This window comes from Schistocerca piceifrons, chromosome 4, assembly GCF_021461385.2.
Source record: "Schistocerca piceifrons isolate TAMUIC-IGC-003096 chromosome 4, iqSchPice1.1, whole genome shotgun sequence".
NCBI lineage: Eukaryota > Metazoa > Arthropoda > Insecta > Orthoptera > Acrididae > Schistocerca > Schistocerca piceifrons.
In genome coordinates this window covers 517,066,741-517,094,148 of record NC_060141.1, presented here as the reverse complement: position 1 = coordinate 517,094,148, position 27,408 = coordinate 517,066,741, and the positions used below count along the sequence as shown (strand labels likewise).

Sequence of the window (27,408 nt, the reverse complement as noted above, 5' to 3'; positions counted from 1 at the left end):
AGCCGAACACCTCCCACCCCTATGATCCCAACTGTCTCCAACGCGTTACTGAGACACAGGCCACCTGTGAACGTCGCTTACCTAAGTACTGCACAACCTTGACTTAGTGGCTGGAAAGATCCAAACCTGCCATTCGACGTACCTTGATTCAGTATGGCAAGGAAGTAGCTGCGTGGCGCCAGCACACTACCGACTATTTGTAAGCTGTTTTCTGCGACCTGGACGCCCAGCCACCCACCTATGAAACCAAGTGGTAACGTTGCAGGATTAAGGCACACGTCGTAACGCTGACACGTCGTAGACTGCAGGGGACGGTGGCGGGAATCCGACCTCAAGATTCGGCGAAACAGGAATACTTCAACATACATCATATCGCCTCCGATAGGAAACACTGACGACAACGACTCATGACCGAGATCTACACCTGTCGCGCCCGGAAAATCACTTGGCAGGCCGAAATTGTCAGTGCCTTTGTAGACCACTACCGCACCATATACCAGGAGGAGACTACCAACACCCATGCTGAGGAGTTTGTGTTACCACACGTCAGTGGGCCGGCAGCTGTGACCGAGCAGTTGCAGGCGCTTCAGTCCGTGCGATGTTTCTACGGTCGCAGGTTCGAATCCTGCCTCTGGCATGGCTGTGCGTGATGTCCTTAGGTTAATTAGGTTTAAGTAGTTCTAAGTTCTAGGGGACTGACGACCTCAGATTTTTGTTTGTTTTTGGAACCCTAGTTAGAGATGACTGCCTCACGGAAGTGTTGATTGTCCTTACACAACCTACTGATATGTGCTTTGCAAACCCTCCAGCTGCAGCTGAAAGTTCTACTTTTGAGTAGAGTTGAGATATAGATTGAGTTTTCCCTACTGTGGGGTAGCCGTACCCAATGGAAACCACATTGATAAGCCTGTCGCCTCTTTTCCATGCAGTCCCTTCTTTCACATGCATTTTATGAGTGCATTGGTTGTCAGTGCACTGCAAGTGTCTTACCTACATCCGCTCTCGGTGTGCTTAACGGTTGCTGAGTATAGACCACGGTTGAACAATCCCGAACCGCTCTTTCTTTTCAGGTCACTAAGACACACTATCACCTAGCGCATTTTTCAATTGGTTCAAATGGCTCTGAGCACTATGGGACTCAACTGCTGTGGTCATAAGTGCCCTAGAACTCAGAACTACTTAAACCTAACTAACCTAAGTATATCACACACATCCATGCCCGAGGCAGGATTCGAACCTGCGACCGTAGCGGCCGTGCGGTTCCAGACTGCAGCGCTTTTAACCTCTCGGCCACTTCGGCCTGTGCATTTTTCAGTACCAACAATGAGTCACATTAGTAGCTACACATTTGTTATAAGAAAAAGTTTACAACGAATACATCTGACCTCTTACAACAAGCTCGTAAACTAGCACTTATTACTGACACACTGTAAAGCGGTGCATAATATGAAAAAAGTACAGCTGATTAGTTTTATTCATAGAATCTCGCATATACACTGCTTCAAAAAATTACAGCACTATAGAATAAAAGCATTGATTATAGCTGTAGTTCCAATAATGCAATCTGGTGACAAACGTTGCGGGGAAAAGTGTAGCCAGCTCGCAGCCATCTCTTCTTTTGCTTACAAAACAGGCAACAGAACGGGCACATGGCGCTCGGAAATGAATTACGATTTGCTGGAGTTTGGTATCTGCTAATCGGCTCACTCAAAAATCAGTCGCAGAGATGTTTGAAACGAAAAAGGGAGTCCTCTTTGTGAGGAAGACCTAGGGATTTAGTTTTCTCAAACGTGGTGGCCCTGGTTCACATAAAATGACATGACTAAACGCAACAAGAACTTCTAACGTAAGGAAATTCAGGCAGCACTTACTGCAAGTGAGGTCTCTTTCGTCATACGGTCTTTCAGATACCATTTTATAATATTTGATTATCCATGGAACATAACATACTTAAGTGCAACTATTACGAAATAGCCGGCCGGAGTGGCCGTACGGTTCTAGGCGCTACAGTCTGGAACCGAGTGACCGCTACGGTCGCAGGTTCGAATCCTGCCTCGGGCATGGATGTGTGTGATGTCCTTAGGTTAGTTACGTTTAATTAGTTCTAAGTTATAGGCGACTGACGACCTCAGAAGTTAAGTCGCATAGTGCTCAGAGCGATTTTTTATTGCGAAATATGTAGGACCATCAATAAATGTTTCTTTTTATTTTGCAGCTGCACCTCCAGGGCAGGGTGACTCAAGAGTTGTGAACGGCACAGAAGCGGGAGATAACGAGTTTCCTTTCATGGTAAAATGTCAGCGTTAATTGGCCATTTATTGTCTCCATTAGCACATTCAGATACAAATCCCAGGCAGAAGTGCTTCATGAAGCTAATGAGAAATCATGCATTCTGGATAAATCAAACGTGAAACTTAATGATAGATTAATATTGTGTCCATGATAGGGACTCAAACCTGGGACCTTTGCTATCTATGGTCCCGGGTTGGAATACCTGTCCGATAAACAGTTTTAATCTGCCAAGAAATCTGAAATCAGTGCTCACTCCAGTACAAAAAATTTTCTGCAAATAATTTAAACCTGGTTGGCTGTCTACTTGACATTCATGATGAGACTCACAGCGCAAAGTCAGAATACTAGTCAGTCAACAGACAGATAGGCTATCAACCTCTCAACCTCGCAAACGAACATGCTGTAGAAGATACCGCAGTTACATTGCCGAGGAATTGGTACAAATATAAGGAAGACATGACAGTGCAATAATGATACACACCTCAACGTTGTTCCAAGAGAGCAACATGCTATAATGAATCATTACTGTGATCCTTCAAACTATATTTTATTTGAAACTTCATGGCAGATTAAAACAGTGTGCCGGACCGAGACTCAAACTCTGGACCTTTGCCTTTGGCGGGCAAGTGCTCTACCAACTGAGCTACCCAAGCACGACTCACGGCCCGTCCTCACAGCTATACTTCTGCCAGTACCTCGTCTCCTACCAAACTTTACAGAAGCTCTCCTGCGAACCTTCAGAACCAGTACTCCTGAAAGAAAGGATGCTGCGGACACATGGCTTAGTCACAGCCTGGGGGATGTTTCCAGAATATGTTATCTTTCTATGTATAGCTAATGAACTATTCACTCTTTAAAACAATGTTCTGTTGATCACACATGATGACATGATGGCCCTGTTCTCACTACAATTTTAAAAAGTGAGTCCCTAATATCCGAACTTTTTTTGATAACACTGAAGTCTAGTATCATTAGACAATAAATTAAAAATGACTCTCCACTACACCACACACCTACCGATTCAGTTACTTCCTGAGTCCAGTAATCATGGATTGTAAAGTAACATTCGCTATGATAGGCCACACAGATAAGCGTACATGTATGGTATTTCAGAAAACGATAAATAACTGTATGTACCTAGAGCATAACTAAGAAATCTGCGGAGTAACAAAATCTAGTGATGTGGTTGTAGCGTGTGGCATCTAATCAGCGAATGAAACACAGATAAATTGAAAACTTAGATCTGTTTTATTTGTTCCAGGCTCAATATGTCCGTTACGGTGTACCAGAATGCAGCGCTACAATCATCAACGAATACTGGGTGATGACTGCTGGTCACTGTGTGGATGGGTAAGGAAAACTAGAATACATCACCATGACGACAAAAATAAACACGTCTGACTATATTTCTTTAGCTATCTATAGATGAGATTGCTGTATTTCAGTGTCCTAAAAGCCAGAAACTAAGTTGTAATACTGTCTGCAGATTTTAAGTCCAACTGGGAAATTATGGTGTTACGAATAAATTTCAGTGTTTTTATGCCTATAACTTCACATTCAATGGGACTCTGAATGACTGTTACCTTTCAATGACGTGAAATCACTTACAACACGAAGAAAAATTGAAGTTTAACGCGCCATGTTTGACAGAATTTAGTACGAGGTCACTCAGGAGAACACCCAAAAAGTCTATGAATCAAAGACAAGCCGAATAATTGCTTGCGAAGGACCATGGTCCACTTTATCAATTTGTGAAGCTCGTCCTCTTGAATAAATCATCGATTTTTCCTGTAAGTGAAAATTTCGTTTGTTCGTCTGTACATATACATCACATCTGCCAATATCCGACCAATTCAGATAACTCCTTCGTGGTGCGTTGTTCTTCATTTTTGTCTTAGATCGCTACAGTATACTACGAACGTACAGAAGGCAACTGAAAGAAGCAGGCAACGAAACGAACAAAAATGACACTTTTCTTCTCAGAAAATAGGTACATTTTAGTACCGCAATTTACGATGGTCCCCTGGACAATAAAAAAGGTTATGCAGATTCGTTAATAGAATGTGTGATCACCACGCAGTGGATGGTATGCAACGTGCTCCCATTTTGCTACCAGGTTGTTAAGGGTGTTCCATTCCTCCACCAAGGTACTTGACAACGGAAGGATGTTCGTTGGTGCATGTGGATATGCTGTGATAGTCGCCACTAACATATCCCACACGTGGACAGTATGATTTAATACAGTGGAAGGGGAAGGCCAGTCCATTAGCCGAAAATCCGCTCGTTCGAAGAGAGCTCTTCCACCAGCGCAGTTCCATGTTGCCACGTAGTGCCTTCACATCGATAACTTTTAAGTGAGCCAAAGCAGCAGCAGAGCACCACTTAGCTGAATGGGTGTCGAAGTCTCTACAAGTACATTTTTAACGTACTCAACAAAGGTGCGAGCTGTTGTTGATAATTCTTCGGGGTTATATGGCCGTGGTCCATGGAATTCTTCTATTTCTAACGTTTCGTCCAATACTACGTCGGACGTCTTCAGAGGTATGGCTGGTCCTGCTGAGTCCTGCCTCGCACCACGTTTAGAAGGTTCTGAATCGCCCCTAGTGGTCCTGTTCTGTATACTCGAGCAAAAATTGTGGTCGCGCTACATTGAAAAATGGTCAGATCACTTTCAATGGGGTTGCAGACCGACGGTGTCCTTAGATTAGGACTGAATCACCAGAGGGTGTCATCAGGTTCGAACCTTGTCAAGAACGTCGTCCCATTGCTCATCACACTGTGACCTGTCGTTTTCGGCAGCGAAATGTGTCGAAATCAACGCCCAAAGGTCAAGGGTGGCTTCATGGAGCTCCTGAGGGTTCTTGGTATCGATTCTCAGCGAGCGGCCGTTTGACAAACGTTTTCTTCGACCACCCGTAAGAAACAGCGTGATATCAACGCTGTATGTCGTGGCTCTGACCTCCACCGCAGAAGCGTTAAAAGAAGGGAGTGAAATGTAGGTAAGAGAAGGTGTGACAACTTTCCTATCACGTGACACGTCCACGATAGCGATGAGCAGCATTACAGTGAAATTTGGTGTCAATGAGAAACAATTAGCCCACCTTACACCTCACATGAGCATCTGAGGTGTGACCACTTTTTCGCATGCGTTGACACCTTGCTGTTTGAGGCGTCGCTGAGTCAGAGGATGAGGTCACAGGGCGCCAAGCTTTTTCACTGTTACAGAGGAAGATTTTAGTCAAATCTGAAACAAATTCCAAAGGTAAGAGTCACAATGGAAGTTAGGTATGGGGTTTCGAAGAAGTGGTAGACATTCTGGACTCATATGCAATTTCGTCATGTTTTTCGTCGATCCTCTCTTAAGACGTCATTCACGATGACCTGAAAGATTTAGTCTGTTGCAGTTGATGGTCTTCTACTTCTTGGATTGTCGTCAGTGCTTGTCCAACCTTCATGGAAATGAGTAGACCGCCGTGACATTGTGCTTTTACCATACACCTCTCTCAAAGCGTTGTAAATTTCCGCTGGGTTCTTTCCACGTAGGGAATCGATTTTGCCATAGGGACACTGGTCACTACGTGTAATCCGGCATGACTCGGTTTCAGCTTCCATTTTAAAAACGGAACTCTCACGACACAGCCACGTGAACTAGCAAACACGTATACGACCATCAAGCCTAAAGTGGCCCTCAGAGCTGACTAGCAAAGATGGCGACCAGTGAAGAGAAAGCTTTTTTGTTTTACAGTTTGCATGGACTGAATCTGTTGTTACATGCAACGAGCCTTCCGTTTTAAGTTCCATTGTGATCTTCCAAGTGATAACAGCCGTAGTTGCTTTCATAAGTTTGAGGACACCGGCTGTCTTTGGAAAAGGTGCTGAACGAGTGAGAGACTCTTTCACGCTCAGCCTCAAGATATTAGTTCGGAAGACTAGTCGTGAATTAGTAATTGCAGTGACGTCTGCATTCAGGCTTTTATAGAGACCCTTACAACTACACTCTTATCGTTTGCAGTTGTTACAATCTCTAAAAGCTTACCGACTACGGTTTACGTGCCACACTTTACAAAAGAATGTTTCTGCTTGGCGATGACGATTTTCTGTATCGTGACATCTTCAGTGATGGATCGACAAAAAAATGGCTCTGAGCACTATGGGACTTAACATCTGTGGTCATCAGTCCCCTAGAACTTAGAACTACTTAAACCTAACTAACCTAAGGACATCACACACAGTCATGCCCGAGGCAGGATTCGAACCTGCGACCGTAGTAGTCGCGCGGTTCCGGACTGAGCGCCTGAACCGCTAGACCACCGCGGCCGGCCGATGGATCGACATTTCACCTAAGTGGAATTGTGAACACACATAATGTGCGCATCTGGTATAGGCAAACCCCTTCGAGAAAGTACTGTCGGAACGAGACTGAATGTTTTTTACAAACAATCCTGTCGGAGGAACAGCCACAACTGAGCATTATACCAGAGGTTTAAAATACCGCTACAGTTGTAAGGTTCCTTCATTTAACACACGACGGGTTTCGGCTTCTTATACGCCCATCTTCAGGTGTCGCAACTTGGAGCTGTGACCCCGAGCGCCGTGGTGGACGTATACAAGACGCGGTGTGCTACAAACGATCGCAGAGCAAGGTGTTAGGACACCTCAAGATAGGCGTATAAGAGTCCGAAACCGATCGTGTGTTAAATGAAAGAACCTTACAACTGTATTTTCAACCCGAGGTGAATGTTTTTATGCCATATCTCGGAGGATAGTCTGTGAGCCTTTCTTTTTCGCTGAAGCAAATGTAACTACTGTTTCTTATCTTGGTGCGCTAGAGCTACAACCCTTTTTCAATTGGAAGAAGCTCAACCTCAGAACTTTATTTGGCAGCAAGATGGTGCACCACATCACATGGACACAACTCAGTACGCGATTGGTTAAACCAAGTTGTAACCGATCGCCGGAATGGCCTCGATGGCCAGATGACCAGATGATAGAGCTTGTTTCGCATGCCCTTCATCCGATCTGACTTCATTCGATCTTTACCTTTGGGGGTTTGTAAGGGACCATGTGTATGTGCCTCCGCTACCAGCTGATCTACCAGCCTTAAGAAACAGGACTGAAGCAGTTGTTGTAACATTTACTCCAGGCACACTGATCAAGATTTGGGAAAGACTCGCCTGTCTACTCGTTGTGTGCCGCTTGACGAATGCTACTTCCCACTGAACACATGAAGAAAAGACCTGTTTGAGCTGCTCTTTGATGTACTGTATGGTGAATATAATAAATCCTACAAAGCTTTAAACCCCGATATTCATTTTGAAACACCGGGCACATATGAGACATAACATTTATATAAACTTAAGATAGGCAAATACTATTAAATATATTCTAGCAGCAGTGTTGTGTAACTAAATATACAGCGTAATTCAAAATCAAGCGAACTCTTACTTAAATCAAATTGTGGCACAGATTTTTCCTAGGTTCACCCATCCAATCTTCAGCATCCTCCTGTAGCACCGTGTTTCAAAATCTATTTTCTTCTTTGCTGACCAGAGTCCACACTTTTAAAGAAACATTAATTTTTTAAAAATTTTCATTGAATATAAAAAAATCTCTTTTTCAGAGATGCTTTTATTTTGTTGAAACTTTATTTTTTGTACCTTCCCTACTTCGGCCATCAAGAATTATTTTGCTAACCGAATAACAAAATTCATCTGGCCCTTTTAGTATCTCGTTTCATATTTTATTCCCTCAGCATCACATGTCTTAATTCCACTACACAAAATTACTGCTGTTTTACTTCGTCCGAAAATCTTATACACTCTATTCATGACACAATAAAATACTTTCAGCTGATCTTCCAAGTACTTTCCAGTGTCTGAGAGAGTTGCAATATCATCGGGAAACGTCAATGTTTCAATTTCTTCTCTTTAATGTTCATTCTCAATTTATCCTTAGTTTCCTTCACAGTTTGCTTAAAGTATGGACTGGGGTAGAAAGTCAATTTGGTTTTTCCTGAGAACAATATCCTCCCTGATAGTTCTCGCCCAGAAATCTGAATGGGGGACTATTTTATCTCAAGAATATTTTATCCGAGAGAATGGTATCACAAGTAAGCCACACAGGTATACTGCTCATCTTGAATTCAGACATTCACAGTAACAACGTAGCAAGGCCATATTGTATAATATTAATAATATATATCCTTATATTAATAATACATATCCCAACTGTTGCTCCTGTACCTAGTGAAAAGGCTGCCATCTGTCTTCTGATGGTTGAAAATGACTTACAAGTTCGTGGCGCCCTCCAGCGGCTTCCACTCTCGCAGGCATACGTTCAATCAGGTACTGGAACGTTTCTTGGGAAGTGGCAGTCCATTCTTCACGGAGTGCTGCGGTGAAAAGAGGTATCGATGTCGGTCGGTGAGGCCTGGCACGAAGTCGGTTCCAAAACATCCCAATGGTGTTCTATAGGATTCAGGTCAGGGCTCTCTGTAGGCCAGGGATGTTATTCTCGTGGATCCACTCCGCCACAGGCCGTGCGTTATGAACAGATGCTCGATCATGTTGAAAGACGCATTCGCCATTCCCGAATAGCTTTTCAACAGTGGGAAGCAAGAAAGTGCTTAAAACATCAATGTAGGCCTGTACTGTGATAGTACAACGCAAAACAGCAAGGCGAGCGAGCCACTTCCATGCAAAACACTAGCACACCATAACACCGAATTTTACTGTTGGCACTACACACGCTAGCAGATGAAGTTCACGGCGCATTCGCCATACCCACACCCTGCCACCGGATCGCCACCTTGTGTCCTGTGATTCGTCACTCCACACAACATTTTTCCACTGTTCAATCGTCCAATGTGGCCGAGCGGTTCTAGGCGCTTCAGTCTGGAACCGCTCGACCGCTACGGTCCCAGGTTCGAATCCTGGTTCAAATGGTTCAAATGGCTCTGAGCACTATGCGACTTAACTTCTGAGGTCATCAGCCGCCTAGAACTTAGAACTAATTAAACCTAACTAACCTAAGGACATCACACACATCCATGCCCGAGGTAGGATTCGAACCTGCGACCGTAGCGGTCGAACGGTTCCAGACTGAAGCGGGCCGTTCTCTTTTCTGGAAACAGTGGACCTAGGGATGTTAAAGAGCGTGGAAATTTCACGTACACCCAGTCACCTGACCACGTTAGAAAGTCCCTGAGCTCCGTGCAGCGTTCCGTTCTGCTCTCTCACGATGTGTAATGACTACTGAGGTCGCTGATAATCAGTACCTGGCAGTAGGTGGCAGCACAATGCATCTAATATGAAAAACGTAGTTTTTGGGGGTGACCGGATACTTTTGATCACATAGTGTGTGTTGTTTCTGTCACCTACGGTCTTGCCATCTGTACCGTTGAGGCACACAATTTAACCCACCATGTACGGCCCTTGGTTTTTGGTGTGTGCGTGGCGGAAGGGGGATGGGCGAGGGGGGAAGGATTTCACTCATTTCAAATGCGCACACTTGACTGTAGGAAGCACGAGTGCGGCCCCAATGGCACTGTGACCTGCTTGCTTCACACGTCTGCACCACAGTGAGCCTTTGGATGTGAGTGTTCCATATTACATGGTAGACACAGATGGCGCTCTGGCAGCTATGCCGCTACGATGAAACCTTTATCAACACACCTGCTACTCCCATGTGCCACATGGCCTCATCGAATCAAAATCGACGTCGTCTTTCCCGATGCACTAATTTTTTCTGGCAGTATATTTACGAACTTTGATTTTCGTGTAACTCTAAGCTCAGTCTTCTTTTATACAAGCTTTTTCTCTTTTTTCCAATAATGATTGCCGGTTCACTCCGTTCAAAGCCTTTTATAAGGTAATGATGTTCGTGTTCTTTTCAGTCACTCTTTCTAATATAATTCGTGCTGCTATTACAGCTTCTCTTGTTCTTCGCTTCAATTTTGGAGAACCTGCCTATTTTTAAGCTGAGTTTTTGATGCATGTGGTGTAAATGTCAGGATTATGTAATTTGAATTTTCATTGACATTTCCTTTCGAAAGCGTGGTAACGTTTTTTACTGTTGGAAATTCCCCTAATAGAGTTTCATCCCTTTGCTTACTTCATACTGCTTCCTTTTGTTAATCTCCAGCATATTTTATTAAGTGAGTGGGAATATTGTCTGTCCTTGTCACTTGCTTGTTGTTCAAATTCCTCTAAGCAGTTTCGATTTCTGGTGTGTCAGTTTGTAAGGGGTGCACAGCCCTTTACGTAAAGGTAAATGTAAGTTTGCCTCACACAGTTAGAGGTATGTTTCGGCATCGATAGTCGAGCGCCGCCAGCGCCAGTGAGATACAGCAATTGTTAGTAAGTGAAGTGCAGGCAGTATGCAGGGAAGTGTCGCTAAGAGAGCTCTAAGCGAGCAGGACGTGGTGTAATGGATGACGGCCGCCCGAAATGCGTATTGTCGACTGAGCGAGTTGACCCTCAGCAATTTACCGATCGTGACAAAAGAGTTTATTTGGAAGTGTTTTATTACCTGTACTGTACCGTGCCGACAATCTATTGCACTGCAACTGTGATGTGTTCGTGCTAATTAATGCTATGAGGTGTGAAGGTGCCAAAGAGTGACCTTGTGATGAGTGTCAGCACCATTAAATTGCCTCAAATTTGTGTAAAATCAAGAATGTAGCAGTTAATTACAGCTGTACGCTGTAGTGATTATTGTTACGACACAACCTTATTGATCGTGTTAATACAATATTCAGCGGCTGAAACACTGATACAAAACAGGTCTCACAACAGTATTAGCCGATCAGCCCCTTATCCTTAGGACACTGTCAATATAACTCATTTATTAGGCCCCTACTTGGTGATTACTAATATCGAAGCCAGTCGGTAGTGTTTCAAATTGATGTTTTTGAGCATTAGTTATCACACTTTGTATCTGCTTTTGTTAGGTCTTGTTCTGTGTCAATGCTTATTTGTCTCGTTGAGTTACGTTTTTACGACAGTTATTAATTATTTAGCGTTCGATTTCTGTGTATCTGTCAAAATGGCATTTTACAAATTAATCTTTCTTCATGGAAGACTAATATTGATACTAAGTGGCGAAGTACAACAGCACTGAAGAAGTAGAGCACATGTTCTTAGACAGAATTTCATGGATTTGTAAAGTATTGTAATTTCCGTGAGACGACGTGGCATTTCTATTTCAGAAAGGAGATCCGCGTGTCTGATGTTCGAGCCGGTACCAACAGTGTGAGGAATGACACTGGAGTACTCATCCACGTCAGCGAATTCGTCTTCCACGATAATTACCATTACGACTACATAAACGACGTAGCTCTGATTAAGGTAAATGCGAGACTCCTGTATGCATATTAAGTGATACTATATATATATATATATATATATATATATATATATATATATATATATATATATATATATGAGAGAGCATCAGTAGGTTGTAGAAGTTATTGGTTCAGCGTTGCATGATTTCTCAGAGGATAAGACGTATAGGTATGGTCCTTGATAGTACATATTACTTTAATAGAGATTATTTGCTTGAAAGGAGATGAAATAAATGCTAATATTTGAGTTCTCTTTTAAACTTTGTGTAGTCTTGCCCTGCTTCCATTATTACTTCGCAGATATATTGTCAATAGAGACACATTAGCACTGACTGTCTCAGTACTAGCTTTAAAAATTAATGTCATGCTCCTGTGGCTGTATTTGGGTGTAACAGGAACGGAGGGTCATGTGTTTTTCACACGCTAACGCCATCAGCAATTCATAACTTTTAATGACCACTTAGGAAATATAAAGCTAATTTTTTTCCAGTTACATGTGTTGTGACCACATGAAACTACTTTCATGTTGTCACAACTGTGGGTTCTTTGATTGCTCTGAGAGATGGCTCATCAAACTAGAACTTATTAGATATTAGTTCACTTTGTAGATGTACTTCACTTTCATTCACGTTTTTGCCACAGGAGTACTGGATAATTTACAACTGTAATGAACCAGCGAAGCATCACTTGATGCTCCAATTAACAGACTCTTCTCTTGCAGTACAATGTTCAACCTTATGGTGTACATTTTATCAGAAACTTCAACTAACTGTTGGTCTTAGACGATGATGTTGACTGGTGTAACTGAGGTCTCGAAATGGGTTGAGTTCATGCATGCTCAACACTATACTGATCTCAGTTTCAGGGCGCTACTGTTGCGGATAGGGGAGGCGTGGTCTTCACGAGCCCATGCTATATACCTTTGCGGACTGCAGCGAGTCGTCATAAGTGTTTTTGGTATCGATTCACGTTGCCAACTTTTGTGTGGCGACATGATCCCTGTTCTACACCACAACATGTGTGTAGTCCTTGTGAAAATCGAAGTTTAACGTCACAGCGCTGCAGCGCGCAGCTAGAAAAGCCAAAACAATATGCATCAGTCTAATGATGGCAAGGAGACGGGCTGCGCCATTTCATTTTATCCCGTCTCGCCTAGTGGCATGTTGCGGTACTGCACCGCAGGGTTTTCAGCATGTACATCTACTTCAGATATGTATATGCAAGCATACAAAAACAGTTCCAAAATTAATTTTGTCACGATAGTAAGTAAAACCTTATGCCCATTTCTTATAATGTTAATAAATACGTTAGTAATCGACAAAATTCTAGCCTACGTTACCTGGGGAAACTTTGCAGCTGAACATAATACAAGGTGGAGAAAGAGGTGTTTCATAGCACACAGTTAATCGAAAAGTGTTGGACGTAGGACTCTGCAGTACATAGTTTTATGGCGTGAGATCATTGAGCGACTGATATCACAAGTTAAAGGACCTGTGTGAACTGTGAAAAACTGAAGCGAGTTCACTTACATCATATTTGTATTTACCTCAAGATAGCAGTCGCGAAATAATGATGGTAACATTGTTAAGATGGTTTTCATTCACTTGGCCCTCAATGCTCTCTATGGCGCTATTAACGCATGCCAACAGATGTGCGCCTTTTCTTGTGTGCATGCACGTACACAATGGGAAGAAGCACATGCATCGAGGTTTGCTAGACACACATAACGAATGCATGTATATTATAGTATACAGGTGTTGCGTTAGTGTTCTTACAATGTCTATCAATGCTATATTTTCAGATGGAGCACAATAAGGCAACATAATCGTCTGTCAACTTACATACTATACTCCACACAACATGACAACGAAATTATCGACTTTCATGTAAAATATTGATTCAAAATCTAAGTTTGTTATTTTGAGGATTATCAAATTGCCTGTTCTCATATTTTTGTTAAGACTGGACTCAACTCATGCAATACGCCTCCAGTCTTCTATGGGCACTAGTCGACTTTCTTAACAATAAATTGAAATCATGGACAGAAACACGCAACACTTCACAGCATAGCACATACGCTTCATAACAGTCTGTTCACAGCGGATGTTCTCAGGTCAAATAACGAACGATATTCCCATCAAGGGCTATCTGCTTTCACGTTTGAATTTTTTTTAATATATGAGTACTAGCTACTTCGTTACAATTTCTATCAATCATTTGAACGATTTTCTAAGGGAAATTATTTGGATCCAGTCAATTGACAGTATATGTCTGTCCGATTAGTTTCGATATTGATGAACGCATATACTTTTCAGTTCTTCCCATGAGACTAACATTATATATTAATTGTTTTTTACTGGCTGGTTGTTATTGACAAAAAAATTTTCAGTAGAACAAAAGGAGCCGTCCACGTGAAATGATTTTAGATTAGATTTAAAACTTGCTTTGCTACCTATCATACATTTTATGTTTTTGGGAAAAAGATCAAAACTTTTTTGCTGCTGCATGCTGACCTCCTTTCTGAGCCACTGAGACCTTCAACAATTGGTAATAAAGGTTATTTTTCCCTCTAGTGTTGTAGGTATGTACATCACTGTTCTTCTCAAATTGTGATTGATTACTTATGGCGAATTCCATTAGCGAATATAATGATTGTGACAGCGCAGTTGAAGTGCCTAGTTCCTTGAAGAGGTATCTACATGAAGTCCGTGGGTTAACACATATTATTCTTACTGCTCGCTTTTGTGCGATCAATACTTGTTTTGTAAGTGATGAATTACCTCAGAAATTTATTCTGTACTACATTATTGGGTGGAAATATGTGTAATATGTCAGGAAGTTGTTAAGTTTGATTCCAAGATCAGCAATTGTAGTAAGAGTAAAGTAGCTGAAATTAACTTTTTGAGAAGCTCGGTAGTATTCTTCTTCTAATTGGGAAAAACGTGTACATCCGAAACTTTGGAGCTTCCTACCTTGTTTATTGACGTCAATTGTTTGTACTACTCTATTTGTTCTACAGAACTAAATGTAGCGTGTTTTTTTTCAAAATTTACGGAGAGCCCATTTTCAGAGAATCACTAAATAATTCTTTGGAAAATATCATTTACCATCCCTTTTGTTGCTTTTTCTGTAATGGGATTTATTATAATAGTAGTACGGTCTGCAGAAGGTACCCGGTTTTGCTTGTTGAATGTGAAGTGGAAGTTGATTCACATATATAAGGAATAGGAGGGACCTAGTAACTGAATTGTGTGAGACTCACTTTGTGATTTTTTCCCCAGTCTCTAAAATTTTCACCTTTACGACATTGTCTGAATTATTCAGCACAACTACTTGCATTCTCTTTGTTAAGTATGGTTCACACCAGCTATGTGTAAAGCCATCAAGTCCATAAAACTTGAGTTTTTATAAGAGAGTGTCCTGCTCTACAAAATGAAACGCCTTCGAAGGATCACAAAAAATACCAACTCGCGATATACTATTATTTTAGGCTTGTATTGTTTGATGAGTGAATGTATAAATAGCACTCTCAGTAGAGCAACCTTTCGGGAATCGAAACTGTGTTTTGCTAAGTAGATTGTTTCCACTGAAGTGTGCAAATACACTTAAGAACATTACTTTTTCGAATATTTTGGAAAAAGAGGCCGATAAGGAGATTATATCATAATTTTTAAGTCTGTTTTAACACTTTCTTATCAATTGCTTTAATAATCGTATATTTTAACCTCCATGGAGAAATTTCCTGTGGCAGTGATGTATTGCATATATCATTAAGGACATTACTGATTAACTTGCAATAACTTTTCACAATTCTGTTTGAATTTCCATCATTCCAACATGAGCTTTCGATTTTTAGAATTTTTATAATTATAGTAATTTCACTGAAGGATGTTGGTGGTATTTTTAGTTTTAAAATTGTCTGGACTGATACCTTTAATAAATTCTCTTGCTTCTTCAACTGAACTACTTAATCCTACAGTTGCTACTGCATTTAGAATGTGATTGTTAAAAGTACTTGCAGCTTGGGTATTGTTAGTCACAACATTGTTAATTTAGTTGTTAGGGAGTCTTGTATACTATCTGGCTGTTCTGTCTCTTGTGTGACACAGTTCTATATAGTTTTAATTTTGCTATTGGTATTATTTTTTCTGTTAGGACATGCAAAATTCTGCGTACTTTCGCAACCGTCTCCATGAAGCTGGGCTACGGTCCCGCACACCGTTAGGCCGTCTTCCGCTCACGCCCCAACATCGTGCAGCCCGCCTCCAGTAGTGTCGCGACAGGCGTGAATGGAGGGACGAATGGAGACGTGTCGTCTTCAGCGATGAGAGTCGCTTCTGCCTTGGTGCCAATGATGGTCGTATGCGTGTTTGGCGCCGTGCAGGTGAGCGCCACAATCAGGACTGCATACGACCGAGGCACACAGGGCCAACACCCGGCATCATGGTGTGGGGAGCGATCTCCTACACTGGCCGTACACCACTGGTGATCGTCGAGGAGACACTGAATAGTGCACGGTACATCCAAACCGTCATCGAACCCATCGTTCTACCATTCCTAGACCGGCAAGGGAACTTGCTGTTCCAACAGGACAATGCACGTCCGCATGTATCCCGTGCCACCCAACGTGCTCTAGAAGGTGTAAGTCAACTACCCTGGCCAGCAAGATCTCCGGATCTGTCCCCCATTGAGCATGTTTGGGACTGGATGAAGCGTCGTCTCACGCGGTCTGCACGTCCAGCACGAACGCTGGTCCAACTGAGGCGCCAGGTGGAAATGGCATGGCAAGCCGTTCCACAGGACTACATCCAGCATCTCTACGATCGTCTCCATGGGAGAATAGCAGCCTGCATTGCTGCGAAAGGTGGATATACACTGTACTAGTGCCGACATTGTGCATGCTCTGTTGCCTGTGTCTATGTGCCTGTGGTTCTGTCAGTGTGATCATGTGATGTATCTGACCCCAGGAATGTGTCAATAAAGTTTCCCCTTCCTGGGACAATGAATTCACAGTGTTCTTATTTCAATTTCCAGGAGTGTAAAATGTGTACGTACAAATCCGTAAACGCATTTCAGTTCAGGTGGAGAAAACAGCCGGAGGCCACGTGGGACACACGCCATAATGAGAATCACAATGTGTAGGAAACGTATACAGGTAGAAAAACAGCATATAAACTAAATGTACTAAGTCAACTGTTTGACACGGAAAATGGGTCAACAGTATCTCCCGAACAGCCGTCTGCCAACAAGCACAGAATCATATCAGAATTTAGGAGACCAGTTTGAGCACGAGTTCCGAAGAGATTGGTGATTCTTAATGTGAAGGATCCATCTGGATAACAGCAAAGACAGATCAACCCGCTATTGTATTTTTCCAGATGAAAGTACTATACTCTGAAGTGGCACAAGTCCTGGCATAGCGATATGCACCTCCACAGACGGCGGTAGTAACGCGTACACAGTGTATGAAAGGGCAATGCACTAGCGGAGATGTAATTTGTACTCAGGTGATTCATATGAAAAGGTTTCCGACGTTGTTGTGGCCACACGACAGGAACTAACACACATTGAATGCGGAATGATAGTTCTAGCTAGAAACATACGATATTGCATTTCGGAAATTTATTTAAGGATCTAGGGATATTCACAGTACCTTCTCAGTATATATACTCTCTTATGAAATTTGTTATTAACAACGAAACCTAATTCAACAGTAATAGCAGTGTGCATAACTACAATACTAGGAGAAAGGTTGATCTTCGCTATTCAAGATTAAATCTAACTTTGGCACAGAAAGGAGTGAATTATACTGCCACTAAAGTCTTTGGTCACTTACCAAATAGTATCAAAAGTCTGACAGATAACCAACAAGTATTTAAGAAGAAATTAAACGAATTTCTGAGTGACAACTCCTTCTACTCCATAGAGGAATTTTTAGATACAAATTAAGAAAAAAAAGAAAAAAAACCAAAGAAATAAAAAAGTTTAAAAAAATAAAAAAAACAAAAAATAAAAAAGTTGTTATATTAACTTAATTATGTTGTTAAATTAACTTAATTGTGTCATATATTGGAAAATTTGACTCGTTCCACATCATTACGAAATATCGTATTCATGATCCATGGAACTAGTATTAATCTAATTTAATCTAATCTAATCTAAGGAATTCAGTATCCCGAGATCCACAGTGTAAAGAGTGTGCCGAGAATACTACATATCACGGAATACCTCTCACAACGGACAACACAATGCCTACGGCCTCTACTGAACGACCGAGAGCAGCGGCGTTTGCGTGGAGTTGGCAGAGCTAACAGACAAGCAACACTGCCTGGAATAACCGCATAAATCAACGTGAGACACACGACAAACATATCATTTAGAACAGTGAGACGAAATTTGCCGTTAATGGGCTGTGGCAGCAGGTGACCAACGTGAGTGCCTTTGCTAACAGCATAACATTGCTTGCCGTGCCTCTCCTGAGCTTGTGACCATATCAGTTGGATCATAGATGACCGGAAAACCGTGACCTCGTGAGATGACTCGCGATTACAGTTGGTAAGAGCTGATTGTAGGGTTCGAGTGTGGCGCAGAACCCACGAAGCCATGGACTCAAGTTGTCAAGAAGGAAATGTGCAAGCTGCTGGTGGCTCCGTTGTATTTACATGGAATGGACTGATTCCTCTGGTCCAACCGAACCGATTATTGACTGGAAACGGTTATGTTCGGCTACTAAGAGACCATTTTCAACCATTCCCAAACACCGATGCCGACCGGAGTGGCCGTGTGGTTCTAGGCGCTACAGTCTGGAACCGAGCGAGCGCTAAGGACGCAGGTTAGAATCCTGGCTCGGGCATGGATGTGTGTGATGTCCTTAGGTTAGTTAGGTTTAATTAGTTCTAAGTTCTAGGCGACTGATGACCTCAGAAGTTAAGTCCCATAGTGCTCAGAGCCATTTGAACCATTTTTGAACCCAAACACCGATGGAACTTTTATGGATGAGAATGCGCCATGTCACCAAGCCACTGTTGTTAGAGATTGGGTTGAAGAACATTCTGAACAATTAGAGGGAATGATTTGGCCAGGCAGATCGCTCTCCATGAATACCATCGACAATTTTGGGGAAGTAATCGAGTGGTCAGTCTGTGCACATAATTGTGCACAGGCTACACTTTCGCAATTATGCACTATATTGAGGCAGCATGGCAGTATTTCTGCAGGGGACTTCCAACGACTTGTGAAGTCCATGCCATGTCGAGTTGCTGGACTACGCACGGCAGAAGGAGGCCCGACGTGTTATTTCGTGATATCCCAGGACTTTTGTCACTTCAGTGTAATTAATCCAACTAAGGAGATACTAAAAGCAGGAATTCTCAATAATATTTAGCAACGAGTTTTTAAATATTTCCATGTTGTTGTACTCATTGTTAATTTTGTAAGTTCATAGTACATACAGCTCTTTCCAAATACTGAAAAAAACACTAACGATAAATTCAGTATGCGAAAAACATTTCAGTGAACAACTTGGAATAATCTGCATTTTGTTGTGCGTGGAAACTATAAACAGAGGGCGCATATCTCGCCGGAAAAGTATTAGTCAACTCCTTGACTGATTGATTGATTGAGGGGGTTATGGGACTAAACGGAGAGCTCATCAGTCCCGCACACAGACGCCTCCTTAAAGAGCACACTGGTTGCTATGTAGCTCTATAGATGGAGTAGAAGTACCAGTCGGTTATGTGACAGTCTATCGCTAACTAAGTCACCAAAGTCAAGTAGTGTTTATGCATCAGTCACTTGTATGGAGTTAGTGCACGAAGAGGGATCGACGTCGTGACATGATAGAATGGCAGAAAGGAGGTACTGTATTTAGAGCTGCCCATGAAATAAGACTTAAGAGCAGCGCGTCCCGTTACAGGTTTATTTAGTAAGCGCGAAAGTGTTACACAGATGCTGCGCGCTGTCGTCTTCTGTTGAAATTCCGAGGGCGTATGTGTCTAGAATAGTCAACCAATATGTTACTTCCTGCTACGAGTCCAGCTCACACGGAGGCCTAACGAAAATAGTTCGCGACTGCTACGGTTGCAGGTTCGAATCCTGCCTCGAGCATGGATGTGTGTGATGTCCTTAGGTTAGTTAGGTTTAAGTAGTTCTAAGTTCTGGGGGACTGATGACCACAGATGTTAAGTCCCATAGTGCTCAGAGCCATTTTTTTAAAAATAGTTCTTCCTGGGCGTCATTCACGATGGAACCGGAGAGAAGGGCAGTGAAAGTGGTACACAAACTACTTTCCACCACACGCTGTAAAGTGGCTTGGGGAGTATAGTTGTAGATGTAGATGGCCAAACCCTGAACGAATTTGTCCGATTCGTTGGTGTATCTCCGCGCACTGTCTGTCATCTCTAGAAGGAATGATGTGTCGCTCGCAGCCATGTAACATGATGCAGGAACAGTCCCAGTCTTGCCCAGCAGGGATCAGACATGAGTATCATACCGTATCAAAGACAATTGGTTTCAAGCGCGACAGGAACGTTTGCGGTGAGTGGCCAGTTCCATCACAACTCATTTCCTAGCAAATGTTACCCGGGAACTACATGCAATTGGCATTTGGGGTAGTTTACATCGCAAAAGACTATTTCTGACAGGAATCCTGGTGACTGCCTCTTTATAATGTTTTTTTAAGGGCGTGTAGCGTCATTTATATCCTGCACATAAAATGCTTATGCTGAAAATTTCGATTACTCCCTCTGTATAAATACAGAACATCTTGTATTCCTATTTCGGATACTGATTTGCATCATATTCTTTATTTTCTCATACTTTTCCTACATATTCAAAATTTTCGACATTTTATTCATATTTTTCACATCTTTTATCCATTTGTAAGTGTGTAAGTACAAGAATATTCATGCTCTTGTTCCAAACCCTACCAAGGTTCTTTGGCATCCATTAGTGATTTGCATCCCTAAACCAAGCCAGATAGAGTCTCCAAGATCACTTACTCTTCCCCTTCCTGCAAATGGTAATCCAGAAATAGAATCTTCGTCTACACATAAGGCTAACTTAAGAAGCCACTCATCATGTAAGCTACAATATATACACAAAATGCATTTAAGACTTTAGATATCTTAAATACAGCTTTATACCTACTGATTATCACAAAAATATCACTCCATGACAACCTAACAACGTTGAAATCCATTTGTCCTTTCTTGTATGTTAATAGCACAATACATTCCGTCTACAGCTCGCCAAGCTTCAAACATATACTGCAAGCTTACTATATATATGTGATAGAAGGGAACAATAATAATGTTCATGGAGCTAACGTTATCCTATTGTAAGCAAACATAGCTCTATTATACCGTTTTACGTGTTGGCCCCAAGCCCCCATCCCCACAGATCTACTGCGGCTAGATCCACTTAAGGATACTGCTTCAGATGTAATGCTGGTGAATTCAGTTGTGGACGTTACTCTGGATGTAACTTTGGTAGATCCAACTCAAACAAAGTCTTAGTCATTACACTGGGGGACCAACCGCAAACAGTATCCTGGGCATAACACTGGCGGATACAACCTGAATATTATCCCGACCTTAATGCTGGTTGATCCACTCCAAATTTTATCCTGGACCTAAAATAGTTGGATCCATCTTCAAACACCACCCTGTACTTACCACAGGTAGATGTACTTCCGAGCCGCATCCAGAACGTATGCCAGACGGTGAAGAGAATTCTCTGAGAAACCGACACACGAAATAGAGTAATTCACCTATGTTTTTTTAAAATAGGAAAGGTAAGTTAAGCTTTTCCAGCCGTAGGTGGACTGTATTCTGTTTTATTAACATATGAGAAAGTGAACACGGATGTCATCATTGTTGGGTGGTCAAAATGGTTGGAATGGCTCTAAGCACTATCGGACTTAACATCTGCGGTCATCAGTCCCCTAGACTTAGAACTACTTAAACCTAACTAACCTAAGGACCTCACACACGTCCATGCCCGAGGCAGGATTCGACCGTAGCAGCAGCGCGGTTCCGGACTGAAGCGCCTAGAACCGCTCAGCCACAGCGGCCGGCTTGGGTGGTCAAGGAGACTTTTTTTTAAGAATCAGTAGATGTAAAACTGTATCTCCTAAAGTCAGCAGTTCACGTAATTTTGTGTGTGTGCTTTAGCGCATATAAGTTTTGGGTTTGATAGTTGGCATTATATGGTGATGGAAGGTTTCCTTTTGGGTTATCATTTGGAGCAAAAAGCGGAACAAGTGATTTTGCAGTCACGTTATAGCATCTCTCTGTCATGTTCAAGGGATCCAAACAATTAATGAATGCTAAAGAAACATGGTGGGATATGCAATAAGAGCATAAATATTCTTGTGCATCTTTGAATAAAATATGGATAAAAATATGGGAAAAATGTGGAAAATAATGAAAAATATGGGAAAAATGGAAAAATATGGAAAATGGTAAAAATATAAAAAAATTACCAGGGAAACACCAGAAACCAATTAGAGGGAATATAAGTAACCTACGACTGCATCATACAAACCAGAGTTGCCTGACGTTAAAATTCATGTTCTAATGGAACAAGTGCGTAGCTATTGCATCCGCTTCAAGGGTATAATACAAGACACTGCTGCGAGGTGCAAAAGCCATGGGATACTTCCTAACATTGTGTTGGGCCTTCTTTTGTCTCGACGAGGCGTGAACTCAACAAGTCGTTGAAAGTCCCCTGCAAAAATATTGAGCGATGCTGCCTCTATAGCTGTCCATTATTTGCGAAAGTATTGCTGGTGCAGGATTTTTTGCACGAACTGATCTCCCATAAATGTTCCAAGGGTGGCCAAATCATTGCTTGAATTGTCCAGCATGGTCTTCAAACCAATCGCAAACAATTGCGCCCCGGCAACACAGCACAGTGTCATCCATAAAAATTCCGTCGTTGTCTGGGGACATGAAGTCCATGAATGGCTACTGAGGGTCCCGAAGTAGCCGAAAAATAACCCTTTCCAGTTAATGATCGGTTTAATTGAATCAGAGGACCGAGTTCATTCCACGTAAACACAGCCCACACCATTATGGAGCCACCATGAGCTGGGAAAGTACGCTGTTGACAACTTGGGTCCATGACTTCGTAGGGTCTAAAGCTACGATCGGCTCTAACCAACTGAGATACTCATCTTTCCAGGTCATGGTTTTCCAGCATCCATTCGATATGGTCACGAGCCCAGGAGAGGTGCTGAAGGCGTTGGCGTGCTGCTAGAAAAGGCTCTAGCATCGGTCGTCTGCTGCCATAGCCGATTAATGCCAAATTTCACTACACTGTCCCGGCGGATACGTTCGTCGTACGCACCTCATTGACTTCTGCAGTTATTTCACGCCGTGTTGCTTGTCTGTTAACACTAACAACTGTACGCAGACGCTGCTGATCTCAGTCGTTAAGTGAAGGCCGTCAGCCATTGCGTTTTCCGTGGCGCTTTAGTGAGAGGTAATACCTGAAATTGGGTATTCTTGGTACACTCTTGACACTGTAGATCTCGAAATACTGAATTTCCTAAAGACTGACGAAATGGAAAGTCTCACTGTCATTCAGCATACAAAGCCTAGTAATTCCCGTTTTTTTTTTCTTTATTGTGATTTTGATCACCTTACACAAGGTGGGCTGTCAGCAGCAGAGTACGCCGCTCTTCAGCCTTGAGTTTTTTTACAATAAGTAATACATATAGGTGGCACAGAGAATACAATCAAAACGGCGGGCAAAAAATGTAGACACTAAAAAACAAAAAAACATGGAGCCGTTCACGCTGGACGAGAAACATCACTAACACTAGTTGATACGGCGCACATAACATGGATGATGGCGACGGTACACCTGAACAGTTGTGGCTTGACGGCGAACAAACACTAAACACAAACGAAGGCACACACACGAGACACTGATGGCGATGATCTCCAGCGCGCGAAAGTCCACGTAGCTTGCGCGAGTCCGGGGACCTGCCAAGAGAGGAGGAGGGGGGGTGGGGTGGGAGAGGGAGAGGGGAGAGCAGAGATGCCATGGGCAGAGGAGATAGGAGGAAAGAAGGAGTGGGGAGGGGAAGCCCAGGGGAAGAGGGATGGAGGAAGAGGGATGGGGGGAAAAGGAGAGAGAAGGGAGGGAGGGTGCCTAAAGGAAAGGACACCAGAAGTGGAGGTGGGGGGGGGCAAGATCAAAGTTGATAGGAGGGGTAGATGGAGGGGAGGACATCATCAGGGAGTGGGAGCTGGCGGAAGCCACCTTGGGAGAGGGTAAGGAGGGTGGAGAGATGAAGACGGGGTGGGACGTGGGAATACAGGTGCGGCAGCGGGCGGGGGTGGGAGAGGATAAGAGACAAGCGGGTGAGGATGATCGAGTTTACGGGAGGTATACAGGATCAATATCCTTTCGAGGAAAAGGAGGAGGTGGGGGAACGGAATGAGATCGTACAGGATCTGCGTGGGGGAGGGGAGACGGATGCGATAGGCGAGGCAGAGAGCATGGTGTTCAAGGATTTGAAGGGATTTATAAAAGGTAGGGGGGGGGGCGGAGATCCAGGCCGGATGGGCGTAACAAAGGATAGGGCGGATGAGGGATTTATAGGTGTGGAGGATGGTGGAGGGGTCCAGACCCCACGTACGGCCGGAAAGGAGCTTGAGGAGACGGAGTCGGGAGTGGGCCTTGGCTTGGATTGTCCGGAGATGGGGAGTCCAGGAGAGGCGACGGTCGAGGGTGACGCCAAGGTACTTAAGGGTGGGAGTGAGGGCGATAGGACGGCCATAGATGGTGAGATAGAAATTAAGGAGGCGGAAGGAAGGGGTCGTTTTGCCCACAATGATCGCCTGGGTTTTGGAGGGATTGACCTTGAGCAACCACTGGTTGCACCAAGCAGTGAACCGGTCAAGATGGGATTGGAGATGGTGTTGGGAGCGCTGCAGGGTGGGGGCAATGGCAAGGAAGGCGGTGTCATCGGCAAACTGGAGAAGGTGGATGGGGGGTGACGGCGGCGGCATGTCCGCCTTGTATAAAAGGTACAGAAGGGGGTAGAAGACAGAGCCTTGGGGCACACCGGCGGAGGGGAAAAAGGTGTAGGAATCCGTGTTATGGATGGTGACGTAGGAAGGACGGTGGGAGAGAAAGGAACCGATCAGACGGACGTAGTTAATGGGAAGGGCGAAGGTTTGGAGCTTGAAGAATAGACCGGAATGCCAAAGGCGGTCATAAGCACGTTCATGGTCCAGGGAGAGGAAGATTGCGGAGTGACGGGAATTAAGCTGGTCAGAAAGAAGATGAGTGAGGTGAAGGAGAAGGTCGTCGGAAGAGAAGGATGGTCGAAAGCCACACTGGGTAACGGGAAGGAGGTGGTGCTGGCGGAGATGCTGGTGGATGCGTAGGGTGAGGATAGATTCCAGGACCTTGCTGAAGACTGAGGTAAGGCTGATGGGATGGTAGGAGGAGACGGCAGACGGCGGTTTGCCAGGTTTAAGGAACATCAGGATACGGGAGGTTTCCCACAGGTCGGGGTAGTAACCGGTGGACAGGACTACATTGTAGAGCCTGGCCAGAGTGGAGAGGAAAGAGACAGGAGCTTCACGAAGGTGATGGTAGGTGACACGATCGTGACCAGGAGCGGTGTTGCGTTTTGTACGGAGTGTAGCAATGAGATCCTGTGTAGTGATAGGGGCATTGAGTTCCGTGTGTGCAATGTTGTCCAAGTACTGGAAACCAGGTGCGAGGGGAGGGATAGAGATGTCAGTGTGATTGCGGACTCCGAGAAGAGGGAGTAATCAAACTGGGGATCATCAGGGATGGAAAACACATCAGAGAGGTATGAGGCAAAGTGATTGGCCTTACTAAGGGTGTCAGGGAAGGGGTGATCGTCATGGAGAAGAGGATAGTAGGGGGAGGGTTTAGTTCCGGTAAGGCGACGGAAGGCTGACCAGAACTTGGACGAGTTTATAGGTAGGGTAGCATTTAAACGGGTGCATGTCTGTCGCCAGTCCCGGCGTTTCTTAGCTGCAAGCAAATTACGAATGTGTCGCTGGAGTTGCCAGTGGCATCGTAGGGTGTCCGGGTCACGCGTGCAGAGGAAGGCTCAGTAAAGACAGCGGGATTCATGGAGGAGGAGGACGGCCTTTGGGGGTAAGGTAGGACAGTGGAGGTGATGGCGACAGTAGGGACGTGGGCCTCCATGGCCTCAGACAAGGTCTGCTGGAGAAAGGAGGCGGTATGGGTTACATCATCAGGGGGTGGTTGGTGAGGGGGTGGCTATCGACCTGGGTGGAGAGGGTATCCCGGTTGGCATTCCAGTTTGCACGGGAATAGTCATGGACGTACTTAGGGGGAGGGTCATTACGAGGTTCGGGGCTGGGGCGACGACCGTCTGAAATGGTGAGGAGGACAGGGAGATGGTCACTGCCAATAGGCTCCAGGACATCCACCGTTATGTGGCCAAGGAGGTTGGGGGAGGGAAGGATAACATCGGGAGTGGAGTTGGATTCAGGACGGGTGTGCTGGGGGATGGGGATGAGGTCGCCTTGAAAGGAGGAGAAGAACCGATGCCACCGCCGTAACTGGGCGGCAGAACGACTATGGATGTTGAGGTCGGCGGCGATCGCGTAGGAGGAGAAGGTACGATCAATGTGGGAGAGGAAGTCGAAGGGAATAGGGGCGTTAGGGCGGAAATAGATGGTGGCGCAGGTAATGGTAAGGCCGGGGAAGAAGAGACTAAGGATCAGGTGTTCGGTGGGGTTGGGAAGGAGAGGTTGGAGCCGAACGGGGATCTGGCGGTGGTGACCAATGGCAACTCTGCCACGCGCAATCAGGAGGGGATTATCGGAGCGGTGGAGGAGATAGGGCGAAGTGTGGACAGTGTGGTGGGGTTGGAGGAGGGTTTCATTGAGGAGGAAGGCATCCATGCGGTGGGTGGCAAGGGTGTGCAGGAAGAGGTTCTTGTTGGCGGGAAGAGAGCGGATATTGTTGAAAAGCATACGGTGCTGTCATACCATGTCAGGGATTTAGACAAGGGTGTCAAGACGGGAGAAGGTGAAATGGGCCTGGTTGTTGGAGTAGGTAGCATACATTTTGAGCTGGAAAATGGAATGGGCGGCGAGGGATATCTGTTGGAGAGTGTGGGGGTGCTGAAAAAGATGAACATTCTGAAGGATGATGGTGAGGAATCTGATGATGTCCTCAGCGGTAGGGGGTGGGCGAAGGGCATTGCCAGGAGGGGTGGGGGCGTCCAGAGGATGGACAGGGACAGTGAGTTCAGGAGTGGTTGGAGGGGGTCGGGCTTTACAATTCTGGGAATAAGTGGGATGGGGGAGTTTGCAGGTATTGCAGGAGGGAGGAGATTGAAGGTTAGCGCACTGCCGGAGGAAGTGTGCCTGCCTACAATGCGGGCAGGTGGGGGCCTCGCGGCACTCGGCTGTTGGGTGTGCATTATAGTGCAGACACCTCTGGCTGTGCAGGGGTTGAGGAGGGGAATGGGAGGGGTCGACCTTGTAGCGCTGGTTGAAGAGGAGGGCACCCTCCTTCAGTAGACAGTCAATGGAGGGGCGTCCTCGGAGAAAACCCGCATAAGGCGGGTGGGGCCGGCCGAGTTGAAAATGCGGCAGACCGCCTGCACCTCCAGCATGGGATGCGCCTTGAGCTCCGCCAACACCTCCTACTCTGTGATCGTCGGACTAAGCCGAGTGATCATGACGGTGAGGGTCGGCGGGCGACACGGGGGTTGGGGTTGGTGGGTAGGGGATGGAGAA

The 27,408-nt window shown here is 44.4% G+C and overlaps 1 protein-coding gene across 1 annotated transcript in view; it reads left to right on the top strand.

The window, feature by feature from the left end:
• LOC124795966 (trypsin-1-like) overlaps nucleotides 1-27,408 on the top strand; it is a 43,912-nt gene that overhangs the window by 975 nt on the left and 15,529 nt on the right. Inside the window, exons 2-4 of the mRNA XM_047260048.1 lie at nucleotides 2,216-2,289; nucleotides 3,554-3,642; nucleotides 11,501-11,639. Of these exons, the coding sequence (XP_047116004.1) occupies nucleotides 2,216-2,289; nucleotides 3,554-3,642; nucleotides 11,501-11,639 (302 nt within the window). The remainder of the gene's footprint in view (nucleotides 1-2,215; nucleotides 2,290-3,553; nucleotides 3,643-11,500; nucleotides 11,640-27,408) is intronic.